We start from the raw sequence: 20,439 nt of genomic DNA on the forward strand, positions 1-20,439 counted from the left end.
TTCAGACCCACCAGGTCCACCTGCAAATCCAAGAGTGACTGATACCACAAAGACAAGTGCATCTTTGGCCTGGAACAAGCCTCACTATGATGGTGGTCTTGAAATCACTGGCTATATAGTAGAGCATCAAAAAGAAGGAGAAGATGAATGGGTGAAAGACACAATAGGGACTGCTTTAAGAATCACTCAGTTTGTTGTAGCTCCTCTGCAGACCGGGGCCAAGTATAATTTCAGAATCTCTGCCATGAATGCTGCAGGTGTCGGTGAAGCGGCAATAATTCCAAGTGTGGAAATCGTTGACCGAGAAGAGATTCCTGACTTTGAACTGGATGCTGAGCTAAGAAGAACACTTGTTGTTAGAGCTGGATGCACTATTCGGATTTTTGTGCCAATTAAAGGACGTCCAACACCAGAAGTTACATGGACAAAAGATGATGTTTCACTCAAAGGACGTGCCAGTATTGAAAATACCGACTCTTTTACACTCTTGATTGTCACAGAATGCACCAGATATGATGCAGGAAAATATGTAATGACTCTTGAAAATGCTGCTGGTAAGAAGACTGGCTTTGTAAATGTAAAAGTCTTGGATACACCAGGTCCACCAATAAACCTTAAGCCTCGAGAAATAACTAAAGACAGCATCACCCTCCAATGGGATATGCCTCTGGTAGATGGAGGTTCACGTATAACCAACTATATCGTTGAGAAACGCGAATCAACTCGGAAGGCATATTCAACAGTCACAACCAACTGCCAGAAGTGTTCCTTCAAGGTTCCTAATTTGGCTGAGGGGTGTGAATACTATTTCAGAGTACTAGCTGAAAATGAGTATGGTATTGGTGAGCCAGCTGAAACTACAGAACCAGTAAAAGCTTCTGAGGCCCCATCCCCACCTGAGAGCCTTAATATTATGGATGTAACACGGAATTCAGTTAGCCTAGCTTGGCCAAAACCAGAACACGATGGTGGCAGCAAGATCACTGGCTATGTAATTGAAGCACAGAGAAAAGGAACCAACCAGTGGGCACACATCACCACTGTAAAAACACTGGACTGTGTAGTAAAGAATCTAACTGAAAATGAAGAGTATACTTTCCAGGTTATGGCAGTTAACAGTGCTGGAAGAAGTGCCCCAAGGGAAAGCAGACCAGTTATTATCAAGGAGCAAACAATGCTACCAGAGTTTGACCTCCGTGCTCTTTACCAGAAAACAGTCATTGCTAAAGCTGGTGACAATATCAAGATTGAAATCCCTGTACTTGGTCGTCCAAGGCCTACTGTGACTTGGAAGAAAGAAGACCAAATACTTAAGCAAACACAGAGGGTAAATTATGAAAATACAGCAACTGCAACCATACTGACCATCAATGAATGTATTCGAAGTGATAGTGGTCAATATCCACTGTCAGCTAAAAATATTGTTGGAGAAGTTAGTGAAGTAATCACAGTTCAGGTTCATGACATACCTGGACCACCTACTGGACCAATCAAATTTGAAGAAATTTCATGTGATTTCCTAACATTCTCATGGGAGCCTCCTTTGAATGATGGTGGTGTACCAATAAGTAACTACGTTGTAGAAATGCGTCAGACCGACAGTACCACATGGACTGAATTGGCAACTACAGTGATACGCACTACATTTAAAGCCATTCGTCTCACTACTGGAGTTGAGTATCAGTTCCGCGTTAAAGCTCAAAACAGATATGGAGTTGGTCCAGCCATTACTTCAGAGTCTGTAGTTGCCAACTACCCATTTAAGGTACCTGGGCCTCCTGGCACTCCTCAGGTGATTGCAGTCACCAAAGAAACCATGACCATTAGCTGGAATGAGCCAGTTAGTGATGGTGGAAGCCCAATACTGGGATATCACATTGAAAGAAAAGAGCGAAACAGCATTGTTTGGCAGACTGTAAGTAAAATGTTGGTGTCAGGAAATATCTTCAAATCATCTGGACTTACCGATGGCATTGCATATGAATTCCGTGTTATAGCAGAAAACCTGGCTGGGAAGAGTAAGCCAAGCAAGCCATCTGAGCCTGTGTTTGCCCTGGACCCAATAGATCCACCTGGTAAGCCGATACCTCTGAACATTACAAGACATGCAGTTACACTGAAGTGGACTAAACCAGAATATAATGGAGGTTTTAAGATAACTGGCTACACTGTTGAAAAAAGAGACCTTCCTAATGGCCGTTGGCTGAAGGCTAATTTCAGCAATATACTGGAGACTGAATTCACTGTAAGTGGTTTAACAGAAGATGCTGCCTATGAATTCCGTGTCATTGCTAGGAATGCTGGTGGAGCTGTTAGTCAGCCATCAGAGCCATCAGATGCAATCACTTGTAGAGATGACATTGAAGCACCAAGGATAAAGGTGGATGCTAAATACAAGGACACCATAGTGCTGAAAGCAGGTGAAGTTTTTAGACTTGAGGCTGATGTTTCAGGTCGCCCTCCACCAAGTATGACATGGACAAAGGGAGAAAAAGAACTTGAGGACACAGCAAAATTAGAAATAAAAATAGCAGATTTCTCTACCACTCTCACCAACAAAGATTCCTCAAGAAGAGATGGTGGTGCTTACACACTTACTGCAACAAACCCTGGTGGCTTTGCCAAGCATATCTTCAATGTTAAAGTTCTTGATAGACCTGGTCCCCCAGAAGGGCCTTTGGCTGTGTCCGAAGTCACTGCAGAAAAATGTGTGCTGTCGTGGCTACCTCCACTGGATGATGGAGGAGCAAAGATTGACCATTATGTGGTTGAAAAACGTGAAACAAGTAGGTTGGCGTGGACATCTGTAGGCGCAGAAGTTCCAGTGACTAAACTGAAGGTTACTAAACTGTTGAAGGGCAATGAGTACGTGTTCCGAGTTATGGCTGTTAACAAATATGGAGTTGGCGAACCTCTGGAATCAGAGCCCATTCTTGCAGTAAATCCATATGTTCCACCTGATCCACCTAAAACACCTGAAGTTACAGCAATTACAAAGGATTCTATGGTTGTCTGTTGGGGCCATCCTGATTCTGATGGTGGGAGCCCAATAACTAACTATATTGTGGAACGTCGAGACAAGACTGGTCTACGGTGGGTGAAATGTAACAAAAGGGTTGTTACTGACTTACGTTTTAAAGTGTCTGGACTGACAGAAGGCCATGAATATGAATACAGAGTCATGGCAGAAAATGCTGCTGGTGTCAGTGAGCCAAGCCCAACCAGTCCATTCTATAAAGCCTGTGATACTGTGTTTAAGCCTGGTCCCCCAGGCAATCCTCGTGTTTTGGATAGCAGCAAGTCTTCTATTACAATAGCATGGAACAAACCAATATATGATGGTGGTTCGGAGATCACAGGTTACATGGTAGAGATTGCTCTACCTGAAGAAGATGAGTGGAAGATTGTAACTCCACCAGTGGGTCTAAAGGCCACTTCTTTTACCATCACTGACTTGAAAGAAAACCAAGAGTATAAAATACGGATATATGCTATGAACTCTGAGGGTCTCGGGGAACCTGCTCTTGTTCCTGGCACTCCAAAAGCTGAAGAAAGAATGCTACCTCCAGAGATTGAACTTGATGCAGAGCTACGTAAAGTTGTAACTATTAGAGCTTGCTGTACTCTGAGACTCTTTGTCCCCATTAAAGGAAGACCAGCACCTGAAGTTAAATGGACAAGAGAACATGGGGAATCTTTGGATAGAGCAAGCATTGAATCAACAAGCTCCTATACTTTACTTATTGTTGAAAATGTAAATAGATTTGATAGTGGAAAATACATACTGACAATTGAAAACAGCTCAGGTAGTAAAACAGCTTTTGTGAACGTCAGAGTTCTTGATACTCCAGGGGCACCTCAAGATTTGAAAATAAAGGAAGTTACAAAATCTTCAGTTACACTCACATGGGAGCCTCCTCTCATAGATGGTGGCTCTAAAATAAAAAATTACATCGTTGAAAAGCGTGAATCAACAAGAAAAGCTTATTCAACTGTTAATGCCAATTGCCACAAGACCAGCTGGAAAGTTGATTCACTGCAAGAAGGCTGCAACTACTACTTCAGAGTCCTTGCCGAAAATGAGTATGGAATAGGCCTTCCAGTTGAAACTTCAGAATCCATAAAAGTGTCAGAAAGACCACTTCCACCAGGGAAAATAACTTTGTTGGATGTGACAAGAAATAGTGTAACCTTATCTTGGGAAAAACCCGAACATGATGGTGGTAGCAGAATTCTGGGCTATATTGTAGAAATGCAAAGCAAAGGCAGTGAAAAGTGGTCAACCTGTGCTACCGTAAAAGTTACTGAAGCGACCATCACAGGACTGATCCAAGGTGAAGAATACACCTTCCGTGTTTCAGCTCAGAATGAGAAAGGTATCAGTGATCCTCGCCAGCTGGGTATACCAGTGGTTGCAAAAGATCTTGTGATCCCCCCAGCTTTCAAACTACTGTTTACCACTTTCAGTGTTCTAGCAGGAGAGGACTTAAAGGTTGATGTTCCTTTTGTTGGTCGACCCAAACCGGCAGTGTCTTGGCATAAAGACAATGTGGCACTGAAGCAGACTACAAGAGTAAATGCAGAAAGCTCAGAAAACAACACAGTGCTAACAATAAAAGAAGCATGCAGAGAAGATGTGGGATCATATTTAGTTAAACTTACAAACTCTGCTGGTGAAGCAACTGAGACACTCAATATTGTTGTCCTTGACAAACCAGGACCTCCAACTGGACCAGTAAAAGTAGATGAAGTCACAGCAGATAGTATTACCATTTCCTGGGAACCACCCAAGTATGATGGTGGTAGCTCTATCAATAATTACATTGTAGAAAGAAGAGACACTTCCACCACAACTTGGCATATTGTGTCAGCTACTGTTGCTAGAACAACTATAAAAGCATGTCGTTTAAAGACTGGCTGTGAATATCAGTTCAGAATTGCAGCTGAGAACAGATATGGGAAGAGTACATATCTCACCTCGGAGTCAATAGTAGCCCAATACCCATTTAAAGTTCCCGGTCCACCTGGAACTCCTTTTGTAACAAATACCACAAAAGACAGCATGGTGGTACAATGGCATGAACCAGTCAATGATGGTGGTAGCAGGATCATTGGTTATCACTTGGAGCGCAAAGAAAGAAACAGCATTCTGTGGGCTAAACTGAACAAAACACCTCTTCCAGATACCAAATTTAAGACAACTGGCCTTGAGGAAGGTCTTGAATATGAATTCAGAGTCTCTGCAGAAAACATAGTGGGAATTGGAAAGGCAAGTAGAGCATCTGAATGCTATACTGCACGTGACCCATGTGACCCTCCAGGTCGTCCAGAACCTGTAATTGTCACAAGAAGCTCAGTAACACTCCAGTGGAAGAAACCTATATATGATGGTGGAAGTAAAATCACAGGTTATGTTGTTGAAAAGAAGGAATTACCTGATGGCCGTTGGATGAAAGCAAGCTTTACAAATGTCATTGATACTCAGTTTGAAGTAACTGGTCTAGTTGAAAACCAGAGATACGAGTTTCGTGTTATAGCACGAAATGCTGCAGGTGTTTTCAGTGAACCGTCTGAGAGCTCAGGGGCAATTACAGCAAGAGATGAGGTAGAACCACCTCAAATAAGTATGGATCCAAAATTCAGAGACACTATTGTAGTGCATGCTGGTGAGTCATTCAAGCTTGATGCTGATGTTCATGGCAAACCAATACCTTCCATTCAGTGGTTAAAAGGTGATCGTGAGCTGACAAGCACTGCTCATATGGAAATAAAAACTACTGATTTTGCAACAAGCCTCAGTGTGAAGGAAGCTACGAGAGTTGACAGTGGGCAGTATGTACTACTGGCAAAGAATGTTGCAGGTGAAAAGAAGGTTCCTGTTAATGTCAAAGTTCTTGATAGACCTGGACCTCCAGAAGGACCTGTTGAGTTTACAGGTGTTACAGCTGAAAAATGCACACTGTCATGGAAACCTCCGCTACAAGATGGTGGTAGCGATATTTCACACTACGTTGTAGAAAAAAGAGAAACCAGTCGCTTGGTGTGGACTATTGTTGACTCAAATGTGCAAACCCTGAACTGCAAAGTTACAAAACTTCTAGAAGGAAATGAGTATGTTTTCCGCATCATGGCAGTAAATAAATATGGGGTTGGTGAACCTCTTGAGTCTGACCCAGTAGTCGCAAAGAACCCATTTGTTGTGCCACTTCCTCCAAAGGCTCCAGAAGTCACAGCAGTTACCAAGGATTCTATGATAGTTGTATGGGAAAGACCAGCCTCAGATGGTGGCAGTGAAATCCTTGGCTACGTCCTTGAAAAACGAGATAAGGAAGGCATTCGCTGGACAAGATGTAACAAACGCCTGATAAGTGAACTGCGATACAGAGTGACTGGTCTTATAGAAAATCATGATTATGAGTACAGAGTTTCAGCTGAAAATGCTGCTGGTCTTAGTGAACCAAGTCCACCTTCTACTTACTACAAAGCATGTGATCCTATTTACAAGCCAGGTCCACCCAATAATCCTAAAGTTACGGATGTCACAAGATCTTCAGTTTTTCTTTCATGGGGTAAACCTATATATGACGGTGGCTCTGAAATTCAGGGATACATTGTGGAAAAATGTGATGTAAGTGATGGTGAATGGTCAATTTGTACCCCTCCAACTGGAATTAAGAATACTCACATGGAAGTAGAAAAATTAGTGGAAAAACACGAATACAAATTCCGCATATGTGCAGTTAATAAAGCAGGAGTTGGAGAGCATGCAGATGTTCCTGGTTCTGTTGTTGTTGAAGAGAAGATGGAGGCACCAGACCTTGACCTTGACATGGAATTAAGGAAGATTGTAAATGTGAGAGCAGGAGGTTCCTTAAGACTGTTTGTTCCCATCAGAGGTCGTCCAACACCTGAAGTAAAATGGGGTAAAGTGGAAGGTGACATCAGAGAAGCAGCTATTATTGATACCACTAGTAGCTTTACTTCCCTTGTTCTAGATAATGTTAACAGATTTGATAGCGGAAAATATACTCTGACCTTGGAAAACAGCAGTGGAACAAAGTCTGCATTTGTCAGTGTAAGAGTACTGGATACCCCAAGTGCACCTGTTAATTTAAAAATCAGAGAGATCACTAAAGACTCTGTTTCACTTTCATGGGAGCCTCCTCTCTTGGATGGCGGAGCAAAAATAAAGAATTTCATTATTGAAAAGCGTGAAGCAACAAGAAAGGCATATGCAGCTGTTGTAACAAACTGCCACAAGACTTCATGGAAAGTAGATCAACTTCAGGAGGGCTGCTATTACTTCTTCAGAATCTCTGCTGAGAATGAATATGGAATTGGCCTCCCTGCAGAAACCAGTGACCCAATTAAAGTTGCTGAAGTTCCACAGCCTCCTGGGAAAATAACAGTGGAGGATGTCACAAGAAACAGTGTCTCACTAAGCTGGGCAAAACCTGAACATGACGGTGGTAGCAAAATCATACAATATATTGTTGAAATGCAAGCAAAGGGTAGTGAGAAGTGGTCAGAGTGTGCTCGTGTTAAAACACTTGAAGCAGTTGTTACTAATCTAACTCAAGGGGAAGAATATCTTTTCAGAGTAATGGCTGTAAATGAAAAGGGTAAGAGTGATCCTCGAGCACTTGCAGTTCCAATTGTTGCCAAAGACCTGGTGATTGAACCTGATGTAAGACCTGCTTTCCACAGTTACAGTGTTCAGGTGGGACAGGACCTAAAAGTAGAAATACCAATTGCAGGTCGACCTAAGCCAACTGTCACCTGGGTTAAAGATGGCCAGCCATTGAAGCAGACAACAAGAGTCAATGTTAGTGATTCAGCTGACCTCACTGTATTGACCCTTAAGGAAACTAGCAAAGAAGACAGTGGCACTTATGAAATCACTGTGGCTAATGTTGTTGGGCAAAAGTCTGCCTCTGTTCAAATTATTACTCTAGACAAACCTGACCCTCCAGTTGGACCTGTGAAGTTTGATGAAATAAGTGCAGAAAGTATTACCCTGTCATGGAATCCCCCAGTGTACACAGGCGGCTGCCAAATCACCAACTATATTGTGCACAAGAGAGATACAACGACCACTGTATGGGACACAGTTTCAGCTACTGTTGCAAGAACTACACTGAAGGTGACTAAACTGAAAACTGGTTCAGAATACCAGTTCAGAATATTTGCTGAGAACAGGTATGGGCAGAGTTTTGCATTGGAATCTGCACCGGTCGTAGCACAGTATCCCTACAAGGAACCAGGACCTCCTGGGACACCATTTGTGACAACAGTTACAAAAGACTCCATGGTTGTACAATGGCACGAACCAGTAAATGATGGTGGCAGTAAAGTGCTGGGTTACCATCTTGAGAGAAAGGAGAAAAACAGCATCCTATGGACTAAAGTAAACAAGACTATCATTCAGGACACAAGTTTTAAGACAAATAACCTTGAAGAAGGAATTGAGTATGAGTTTAGAGTTTCTGCAGAAAACATTGTTGGTGTAGGCAGAGCAAGTAAAGTTTCTGAGTGCTATGTAGCTCGAGATCCATGCGATCCTCCAGGTCGCCCAGAAGCTATAATAATAAAAAGAAGCTCTATTACTCTACAGTGGACCAAACCAGAATATGATGGTGGAAGCAAGGTTACTGGTTATATTGTAGAGAAACGTGACTTACCAGATGGTCGCTGGATGAAAGCGAGCTTCACAAATATCATTGAAACTCAGTTCACTGTTACAGGACTTACTGAAGACCAAAGATATGAATTTAGAGTAATTGCAAAGAATGCTGCAGGTGCAATAAGCAAACCTTCTGACAGTACAGGACCAATAACAGCAAGGGATGAAGTTGAACTTCCACGAATTTCAATGGATCCGAAGTACAAAGAAACTATTGTTGTAAATGCTGGTGAGACATTCAGACTTGAGGCTGATGTTCATGGAAAGCCCCTACCAACCATTAAGTGGTACAAAGGAGATAAAGAGCTTGAGGACACTGCTAGATATGAAATAAAGAACACCGATTTCAGTGCATTAATAATTGTAAAAGATGCTATTAGAGTTGATGGTGGACAGTACATTCTAGAAGCCTCTAATGTTGCAGGAACAAAGACAGTAACAGTAAACGTAAAAGTCTTGGACAGGCCAGGACCTCCAGAGGGCCCAGTCCAAGTGACAGGAGTTACAGCTGAAAAATGTGCACTGGCATGGGGTCCTCCTCTTCATGATGGTGGCAGTGATATTTCTCATTACATTGTAGAGAAGAGAGAAACTAGCCGCCTGGCATGGACTGTGGTTGCTTCAGAAGTTTTACCTACAATGCTGAAAGTAACAAAACTCTTGGAAGGAAATGAATACGTCTTCCGTATCATGGCAGTTAACAAATATGGGGTTGGTGAGCCATTAGAATCTGTGCCAGTAATGATGAAAAATCCATTTGTGGTTCCTGGACCACCAAAGGCCTTGGAAATTACCAACATCACAAAGGATTCTATGACTGTGTGCTGGACCCGGCCAGACAGTGATGGAGGTAGTGAAATCGTAGGTTACATTGTAGAAAAGCGAGACCGAGCAGGCATCAGATGGATAAAATGCAATAAACGCCGCATTACAGATTTGCGATTAAGAGTTACAGGTTTAACAGAGGATCATGAATATGAATTCAGAGTTTCTGCTGAAAATGCTGCTGGAGTTGGGGAGCCAAGCCAAGTTTCTCCCTACTTCAAAGCTTGTGACCCGATGTTCAAGCCTGGCCCACCTACAAACGCCCATGTTGTGGATACCACCAAAAGTTCAGTTACACTTGGTTGGAGTAAACCTATTTATGATGGTGGTTGTGAAATCCAGGGATACCTTGTTGAAATCTGTAAAGCAGATGAAGATGAATGGTCGCTTGTTACTCCACAGATGGGCATACGTGCCACTCGATTTGAGATCAAAAAGCTTACTGAACATCAAGAATATAAACTACGAGTGTGTGCTCTCAACAAGATTGGTGTGGGAGAGGCTGCATCAGTTCCTGGTACTATTAAACCAGAAGACAAACTTGAAGCTCCAGAGCTTGATATTGATTCAGAGCTAAGGAAAGGGATAGTGGTTAGAGCTGGTGGGTCTGCTAGGATTCACATACCATTCAGGGGACGACCAACACCTGACATCACATGGTCCCGAGAAGAAGGTGAATTCTCAGAAAAAGTTCAGATTGATAAAGGCATAAACTATACACAACTTTCAATTGACAACTGTGATAGAAATGATGCTGGAAAGTATATTCTTAAGCTGGAGAACAGCAGTGGTTCTAAATCTGCATTTGTCACAGTGAAAGTCTTGGACACGCCGGGACCCCCACAAAACTTAGTGGTAAAGGATATAAAGAAGGATTCTGCTGTATTATCTTGGGAGCCACCGATTATCGATGGTGGTGCAAAGGTAAAGAACTATGTAATAGACAAGCGTGAGTCAACCAGGAAGGCATTTGCAAATGTAAGTGCTAAGTGTGCCAAGACAAGTTTTAAAGTTGAAAATCTTACAGAAGGAGCAATTTATTACTTCAGAGTTATGGCTGAAAATGAATATGGAATTGGTGTTCCTGTTGAAACCAGGGATGCTATCAAAGCCTCAGAGCCACCTCTGCCTCCTGGGAAAGTAACACTCACTGATGTCACTCAGAGAAGTGCATCACTTACATGGGAAAAACCTGAACATGATGGAGGTAGCAGAATTTTGGGATATCTTGTTGAAATGTTGCCTAAAGGAACAGAAAAATGGAGTGTTGTTAGTGAGACCAAAACATGTAATGCAGAGGTGTCTGGTTTGAGTCCAGGACAGGAATATCAATTCCGTGTGATTGCCTACAATGAAAAAGGCAAAAGTGATCCCAGAGCGCTTGGAATTCCTGTGATAGCTAAAGACCTGACTATTGAGCCAAGTTTCAAACTGATGTTTAATACATACAGTGTACAAGCTGGAGAAGATCTGAAGGTAGAAGTACCATTTATAGGTAGACCCAAACCTACTATTACTTGGACAAAAGATGAGCAGCCACTGAAACAGACAACCAGATTAAATATTGAGAATACAACAACATCAACTATTTTACATATTAAAGAAAGCAACAGGGAAGACTTTGGTAAATATACAGTAACAGCAACAAATGCAGCAGGTACAGCAACAGAGCACCTGAGCATAATTGTACTAGAAAAGCCTGGCCCACCACGAGGACCCGTGCGCTTTGATGAAATTAGTGCAGACTTTGTTGTTTTATCATGGGAACCACCTGATTATACTGGTGGCTGCCAGATAAGCAACTATATAGTGGAAAAGCGTGACACAAGCACTACCACATGGAACATTGTGTCAGCAACTGTTGCAAGAACAACCATCAAAGCAACAAAGCTTAAAACAGGTACTGAATACCAGTTCAGGATTTCTGCTGAAAATAGATATGGGAAGAGCTCTCCTTTGGCTTCTAAATCAGTTGTTGTGCAATACCCCTACAAGGTGCCTGGACCACCTGGAACCCCATTTGTTACAGCATCCTCCAAGGACCACATGATTGTACAATGGCATGAACCAGTTAACGACGGAGGAAGCAAAATTCTTGGCTACCATCTTGAGCGTAAAGATAAGAACAGTATTCTTTGGACAAAGCAGAACAAGTCACTTATTGTGGACACCAAATATAAAACAGACGGCCTTGAAGAAGGTCTTGAATATGAGTTCAGAGTTTCTGCTGAAAACATTGTTGGCATTGGCAAAGTCAGCAAAGTATCAGAACTGTATGTTGCCCGAGATCCTTGTGACCCACCTGGCCGCCCAGAGGCCATTGTTGTTACGAGAAATAATATCACACTGAAGTGGAAAAAGCCAGAATATGATGGTGGAAGCAAAATTACTGGTTATATTGTAGAAAAGAAAGAACTACCAGACGGTCGCTGGATGAAAGCCAGCTTTACAAATGTATTGGAAACAGAATTTACAGTAAGTGGTCTTGTCGAAAACCAACGATATGAATTCCGAGTAATTGCAAGAAATGCAGCAGGTTGCTTGAGTGAACCATCTGAAAGTACAGGGCCTATTACTGCCAGAGATGAAATTGAAGCACCAGGAGCTTCATTGGATCCTAAATACAGAGATGTCATTGTTGTTCATGCTGGAGAAACCTTTGTTCTTGAAGCTGATATCCATGGCAAACCTATTCCTGACATTACATGGTCAAAAGATGGTAAAGACCTTGAAGAAACAACTGCAAGAATGGAAATTAAATCTACCATTGAGAAAACAAGTCTCACTGTCAAAGACTGTATAAGAGTAGATGGAGGTCACTATACTCTTAACCTCAAAAATGTTGGTGGCACCAAATCTATACCAATCACTGTGAAAGTGCTTGACAGACCAGGACCTCCAGAAGGACCTTTGAACGTTACAGGTGTCACTGCAGAAAAATGCTACTTGTCATGGTCTCCACCTTCACATGACGGTGGTTCTAGTATCTCACATTATATCATTGAGAAGAGAGAGACAAGTAGGCTTTCATGGACACAAGTAGCAACAGATGTGCAGGCTCTAAACCACAAAGTAACCAAACTCCTTCCTGGCAATGAATACATTTTCCGTGTAATGGCAGTGAATAAATATGGAGTCGGAGAGCCCTTGGAATCTGAACCAGTTGTGGCTCGTAATCCATACAAGCCCCCTGGTCCTCCTTCAACACCTGAAGTTTCAGCAATCACAAAAGATTCTATGGTGGTAACATGGGGTCGCCCAGAAGACAATGGAGGAGCTGAAATTGAAGGCTACATCCTTGAAAAACGAGACAAGGATGGTATCCGGTGGACCAAATGCAATAAGAAAAGGCTGACAGACTTGCGATTCAGAGTAACAGGTCTAACTGATGGGCATTTCTATGAGTTTAGAGTGTCTGCTGAAAATGCTGCAGGGGTAGGGGAACCCAGTGAGCCATCCATTTTCTATCGTGCTTGTGATGTATTATATCCACCAGGTCCACCTACCAATCCAAAGGTTACAGATACTTCTAGGTCATCAGTTTCCCTGGCCTGGAGTAAGCCCATTTATGATGGTGGCGCTCCTGTTAAAGGATATGTAGTGGAAGTAAAAGAAGCTGCTGCTGATGAATGGACTACCTGCACCCCACCAACAGGCCTACAAGCAAAGCAGTTCACCGTGACAAAACTGAAGGAGAACCAGGAGTATAACTTCCGCATCTGTGCCATCAACTCAGAAGGAGTAGGAGAACCTGCAACTATACCTGGTGCAGTCTTAGCAGAGGACAAGACTGAACCTCCTGAAATTGAACTTGATGCAGATCTCAGAAAAGTAGTCACTATACGTGCTAGTGGTACTTTACGCCTGTTTGTCACCATCAAAGGAAGACCAGAACCTGAAGTTAAATGGGAGAAAGCGGAAGGAACAATTAGTGAGCGAGCTCAGATTGAAGTCACCAGTTCCTACACAATGCTGGTCATTGACAATGTCAATAGATTTGATAGTGGTAGATATAATCTTACATTAGAGAACAACAGTGGCAAAAAATCTGCTTTTGTTAATGTCAGAGTGCTTGATACACCTAGTGCACCTCTAAACCTGACAATCAGAGAAGTGAAAAAAGATTTTGTAACTTTAGCCTGGGAAGCACCACTTATTGACGGCGGAGCTAAAATTACCAACTATATAGTTGAAAAGCGAGAATCTACAAGAAAGGCATATGCCACAGTTACAAGCAACTGTACTAAGAATTCCTTCAAGATTACTCAGCTACAAGAAGGATGTAGTTATTATTTCCGTGTTCTGGCTGTAAATGAATATGGGGCTGGTTTACCAGCAGAAATTGCTGATCCAGTTAAGGTGTCTGAACCACCTTCTCCACCTTCAAAGGTCGTTCTTGTTGACGTGACTCGCAATTCTGCATCAATTAAATGGGAAAAGCCAGAGAGTGATGGTGGTAGCAAAATTACTGGTTATATAGTAGAAATGCAGACTAAAGGAAGTGTAAAATGGAGTGCATGTACCCAGGTGAAAACACTGGAAGCAACAGTAACAGGCTTAAGTATGGGGGAAGAGTACAGCTTCAGGGTGATTGCTGTTAATGAAAAAGGCAAAAGTGATCCAAGAGAACTTGGTGTCCCAGTCATTGCAAAAGATATTGAAATCCAACCATCTGTTGAGCTTCTTTTTAACACATTCACGGTGAAAGCTGGAGATGATCTTAAGATTGACATTCCATTCAGAGGGCGACCTCTTCCCACTGTTAGCTGGAAGAAAGATGGGAATCCCTTAAAACAGACAACCAGGGTAAATGTTCAGACATCAAAGTCTTTAACTTCACTGTCCATCAAGGAAGCTACAAATGAAGATCTGGGACAGTATGAATTACATCTTTCAAATGCTGCTGGAACAACAACAGTTTCTCTAACTGTAGTTGTCCTTGACAGACCAGGGCCACCAACTGATGTTAAAATTGATGAAGTTAGTGCTGATAGTGTAACTCTGTCTTGGAAACCTCCAGCATATGATGGCGGATGTCACATTAGCAATTACATTGTGGAGAAGAGAGATACTACCACAACAACATGGGAGGTCGTATCTGCAGCAGTTGCAAGAACATCAATTAAAGTATCTCGGCTTGTCACTGGATCTGAATATCAGTTCCGTGTTTGTGCAGAAAACCGCTATGGGAAGAGCACTTATACCAATTCTCCTTCTGTTGTGGCAGAGTATCCATTTAAGCCTCCAGGTCCTCCAGGAACGCCTCGTGTGGCACATGCAACCAAATCTTTCATGATTGTAACTTGGCAGGTACCAGTTAATGATGGAGGCAGCGTAGTACTAGGATACCATTTGGAGCATAAAGAAAGAAGCAGCATTCTTTGGACAAAAGTCAACAAGAGCCTCATAACTGATACACAAATGAAAGTTACAGGTCTTGATGAAGGACTCATGTATGAATATCGTGTGTATGCAGAAAACATTGCTGGAATAGGCAAATGCAGCAAAGCATGTGAACCAGTTGCTGCAAGAGATCCATGTGATCCTCCTGGTCAACCAGAAGTTACTAATATTACAAGAACATCTGTCTCATTGAAGTGGACTAAACCAGAATACGATGGTGGAGCTAAAGTAACAGGATATATTATTGAACGCCGAGAACTACCAGATGGTCGTTGGCTAAAATGTAATTTTACTAATGTGCAAGAAACATACTTTGATGTAGGTGGACTTACAGAAGACCAGCGTTACGAATTCCATGTGATTGCAAAGAATGCTGCTGGACTCTTCAGTCAGCCATCTGAATCAACTGGACCTGTGACTGTAAAAGATGATGTAGAGGCTCCAAGAATTATGATGGATGCCAAATTCAGGGATGTTGTAGTTGTGAAAGCTGGAGAAGTGTTTAAAGTCAATGCTGATGTTGCAGGACGGCCAATACCAGTGATTTCATGGACAAAAGATGGCAAGGAGCTCGAAGGGAAAGCTAGAGTTGAAATAGTGTCAACAGATTTCACTACTGCAATAACCATTAAGGACTGTATCCGAGGGGATTCAGGACAGTATGTACTAACATTACAGAATGTTGCAGGAACAAAATCTTTGGCAATTAATTGCAAAGTACTTGATAGACCTGGCCCACCTGCAGGTCCATTAGAAATAAATGGCCTTACTGCTGAAAAGTGCCATTTGTCATGGGGACCCCCTCAAGAAAATGGTGGTGCAGATATTGATCATTATATTGTGGAAAAACGTGAGACCAGCAGAATTGCATGGACACTTTGTGAAGGAGAGCTTAAAACAACATCTTGTAAAGTGACAAAATTACTCAAAGGTAATGAATATATTTTCAGAGTCATGGGAGTTAACAAGTATGGCGTTGGTGAGCCTCTAGAAAGTGTTGCTGTCAAAGCCCTAGACCCATTTACAGTTCCAAGCCCACCTACATCTTTAGAGATCACCAGTGTGAGCAAAGATTCAATAACTCTGTGCTGGGCAAGACCTGAGTCTGATGGAGGCAGTGAGATCTCAGGCTATGTAATTGAAAGGCGTGAGAAAACCAGCCTAAGATGGATTCGTGTAAACAAAAAGCCAGTTTATGATTTAAGAGTGAAATCATCGGGTCTCCGTGAGGGATGTGAATATGAATTCCGGGTTTATGCAGAAAATGCTGCTGGCCTCAGTCTCCCAAGTGAAACCACACCATTGATTAAGGCAGAAGATCCAATCTTCTTACCATCGCCCCCATCTAAACCTAAGATTATGGATTCTACAAGGTCAAATATCACAATTGGTTGGACAAAGCCACTGTTTGATGGAGGTGCTCCAGTAACAGGATACACAGTTGAATACAAGAAAACTGATGAAACTGACTGGACAATAGCTATTCAGAATTTAAGAGGCACAGAATATACCATAACTGGATTAACGTCAGGCTCTGAGTATGTTTTTAGAGTGAAATCCATTAACAAAATGGGTGTCAGTGAACCAAGTGATGTCTCAGAACCTCAGGTGGCTAAAGAAAGAGAGGAAGAACCTGCCTTTGAAATTGACAGTGAAATGCGGAAGACTTTAATTGTAAAGGCTGGTGGATCGTTCACAATGACTGTTCCTTTCAGAGGCAAACCAGTCCCAAATGTAACATGGAACAAACCAGACACTGATCTCCGTACACGTGCAAGCATTGACACTTCAAGTAATTGTACATCTCTTACTATTGAAAAAGCAACAAGAAACGATTCTGGAAAATATACATTAACGTTGCAAAACATCCTGAACACTACCGCCTTGACTTTAATGGTCAAAGTTCTTGATACGCCTGGCCCACCATCTAATATTGCAACAAAAGACATAACTAAAGAATCTGCTGTGTTATCTTGGGATGTTCCTGAAAATGATGGTGGAGCTCCTGTAAAGAACTATGTAATTGAAAAACGAGAAGCTAGCAAAAAGGCGTGGGTCACCGTGACAAACAACTGTCATCGCCTGTCCTACAAAGTGACTGGTTTGCAAGAAGGTGGCATTTACTACTTCCGTGTCTCCGGAGAAAATGAATATGGTGTTGGAGTGCCTTCTGAGACCAAAGAGGGAACAAAAATAACAGGTATGTTTTACTATGAAAAAATTTGTTAATACTTAAAATAATATGTGTTTTAAAGTGTTTGCTTCAAAATAATGTCAAAAGCTTTAAATCTACATACAGTAAAATAGATAATTTTTGTAGGTATGTCTGTGGTTTTGCAAATAAAAAAGAGCTAACTAATAGCTTGAATTTTAAATTTTGCTTGGATTTTACTTAAAATATTTCTAATATACAAATTGGTTTAAAACCACATTTTCTTGATGGAAATTGTGTTCTTTTGTAATTGCTAATATAAAAAGTCAATATCTTCGATATTGTTTAACCTGTTGCACTTTTTTTCTCAGAAAAACCCAGCCCACCAGAAAAGCTAGGAGTCACAAACGTCACAAAGGACAGTGTTTCTCTTTCATGGCTAAAACCAGAACATGATGGTGGAAGCAGAATTGTTAGCTACCTCCTTGAAGCTCTTGAGAAAGGACAGCAAAAATGGGTTAAGTGTGCAGTTGTAAAGACAACTCATCATGTTGTCCATGGTCTTAAGGAAAACGTTGACTATTTCTTCAGGGTGTCTGCAGAAAACCAGGCTGGTTTAAGTGATCCTAAGGAACTGCTGCTCCCTGTTACAGTTAAAGAACAATTAGGTATGCTTTCTGACATGAGACAAAAGTCACATTCAATTGCATTCATATTTTAAAAGATGGAACATCCTTTTAATGGTTTGGAAATGTTTTCTTTTTCAGAATCTCCTGAGATTGACATGAAGGGCTTCCCTCATAACACTGTATATGTTCGAGCAGGATCAAATCTAAAAGTTGAAATTCCAGTTTCTGGAAAACCAGTGCCAAAGATGACGCTGTCTAGAGATGGTGTTGCACTGAAACCTACCATGAGATTTCACACAGAAACCACTGCAGAAAGTCTCATCATTAACCTTAAAGAAAGCGTGGCTGCTGATGCTGGCAGATATGACATTACTGCTGCAAACTCAAGTGGCACCACAAAATCATTTGTTAATATTGTTGTGCTGGATAGACCCGGTCCTCCTGTTGGTCCTGTTGTCCTTAGCGATGTCACTGAAGAGAGTGTAACACTCAGATGGCAACCACCAGCTTATGATGGTGGAAGTCAGGTTACCAACTATATCGTACTGAAAAGAGAAACAAGTACCGCTGCTTGGTCTGAAGTGTCTGCCACTGTTGCTAGAACCGTCATCAAAGTTATGAGGCTCACAACAGGAGAAGAATACCAATTCCGCATCAAAGCTGAGAACCGCTTTGGCATCAGCGATCACATAGACTCCCAGTGTGTGGTTGTCAAGCTTCCTTATAGTGAGTAACATGCTTCTCATGGTATACATTGATGTTTTAGTGCTCTCATGTTGAAAATACAGTTTTGTTAACAATCATTCTTTTGCTATCATCAGCTACACCGGGCCCTCCTTCTACACCATGGGTCACTAATGTTACCCGAGAGAGTATTACTGTTGGATGGCATGAACCAGTCACTAATGGTGGCAGTGCTATCACTGGATATCACCTGGAAATGAAAGACAGAAATAGCATTTTATGGCAGAAGGCTAACAAGACCCTTATTCGTACCACTCATTTCAAAGTCACCACGATCAGCGCTGGCCTTATCTATGAATTTAGAGTTTATGCAGAAAATGCAGCTGGCATTGGAAAAGCAAGTCGTCCTTCTGATCCAGTCCTTGCAATTGATGCTTGTGGTATGTACTCTCTATGAAATAATGAAACCCAGCAGTTTTGTTCCCCTGTAATAATCTGTTTTGTACAATAAGATAATATTCAAAATAGCTGTTAATCATTGCCAATATTGTTGTTTCCTTCTGCAGAACCACCAAGAAACGTTCGTGCCTCAGATATTTCCAAGACCGCTATCACTCTCGCCTGGCAGAAGCCAGCATTTGATGGTGGTAGCAAAATCACTGGATACATTGTAGAAAAACGTGATCTTCCAGATGGCAGATGGACAAAAGCTAGCTTCACCAATGTTATTGAGACTCAGTTCACAGTATCTGGCCTGACACAGAATTCCAAGTATGAATTCCGGGTCTTTGCAAAGAATGCTGTTGGTTCCATCAGTAATCCCTCAGATGTTGTGGGTCCTATCACATGTGTTGATACATATGGTAAGTGTTTAGCAATGATATAATCATATAACTTTGGTTGTACTAGGACAATGGCTGTGCTGTTTTGTAGAATCATGGTCTTTTAAATATATGGGAGGCTAGTTTAGAGTAATTGATTCAAGAAGCATGACTCTGAGCATTTGGGCATGATAGTAAGGAGCATCTTTGGCTATATCTCCATTTTTAAAGTCTTCTGGTATCTTTATTCTCTGAGCAAAAGGAGTCTGCCCATGGTTCAAGTGGTTATATTTATACATGTAGTTGTCTCTTCTTCATAGGATAAGTTCTAACTTATTCTAGGTTTATGATTTAAGTTATATATGCGCTCTTACTTTGATCTGTATTTTTCAAATACCTTTAACTATTAGATTAAATAAGGCAGTATTATTTGGGGAATTTATTAAATACAGGGCTACAATAAACATGTTTTTAACTTATTCTTACTTTTTCTTAAGGTGCACCTGAAATCGATGTGCCACCAGAATATACAGAAGTGGTGAAATACAAAGCAGGAACTTCAGTTAAGCTAAAACTAGGCATCTCAGGCAAGCCTATACCCACAATTGAATGGTTCAAAAATGGCAATGAGGTACTAACCAGCGCACTAGTGTCTTTTGAAAGCACAACAGAATTTGCTTCTATACTCATCAAGGATGCAAATCGACTTGACAGTGGCACCTATGAATTAAAATTGAAGAATGCCATGGGTTCAGCATCAGCCCATATTAGAGTACAGATACTTGGTAAGTCTTGAGATGCACGAGCATTTTACTATTGAACAATAATTCAGCAGTGAATACTTAACATCATCTTTCTTCTGCTTCACAGACAAGCCAGGACCCCCAGGTGGACCTATACAGTTTAAGACAGTCACTGCTGAAAAGATCACAATAATGTGGGACCCACCAGCAGATGATGGCGGTGCACCTATAACACACTATGTTGTTGAAAAGCGGGAAACAAGTCGGGTTGTATGGTCTTTAATTTCTGAAAAACTGGAAGGATGCATCATAACTACAACAAAACTCATCAAAGGAAATGAGTATGTGTTCCGTGTCCGTGGTGTGAACAAGTTTGGAATTGGTGATCCACTGGAATCTGAGCCTGTTATAGCCAAAAATTCATTTGGTAAGAAATAAATTCTATAAAATAACTTATGCAGCTGAATTGTTTTGTGTACTGTTTGTAGGTAGCTCTGAT

The 20,439-nt window shown here is 41.6% G+C and overlaps 1 protein-coding gene across 1 annotated transcript in view; it reads left to right on the forward strand.

Moving 5' to 3' along the window:
- Positions 1-20,439, forward strand: part of TTN (titin) — a 234,902-nt gene that overhangs the window by 190,106 nt on the left and 24,357 nt on the right. Inside the window, 7 exon segments of the mRNA XM_054277824.1 lie at positions 6-17,111; positions 17,435-17,731; positions 17,831-18,418; positions 18,514-18,816; positions 18,943-19,239; positions 19,695-19,982; positions 20,068-20,367. Coding sequence (XP_054133799.1) covers positions 6-17,111; positions 17,435-17,731; positions 17,831-18,418; positions 18,514-18,816; positions 18,943-19,239; positions 19,695-19,982; positions 20,068-20,367 — 19,179 coding nt within the window.

The sequence above is a fragment of the Melozone crissalis genome, unplaced genomic scaffold (genome assembly GCF_028551555.1).
Source record: "Melozone crissalis strain CALT ecotype California unplaced genomic scaffold, PUWL_Pcris_2 ptg000023l_1, whole genome shotgun sequence".
Taxonomy (NCBI): Eukaryota; Metazoa; Chordata; class Aves; order Passeriformes; family Passerellidae; genus Melozone; species Melozone crissalis.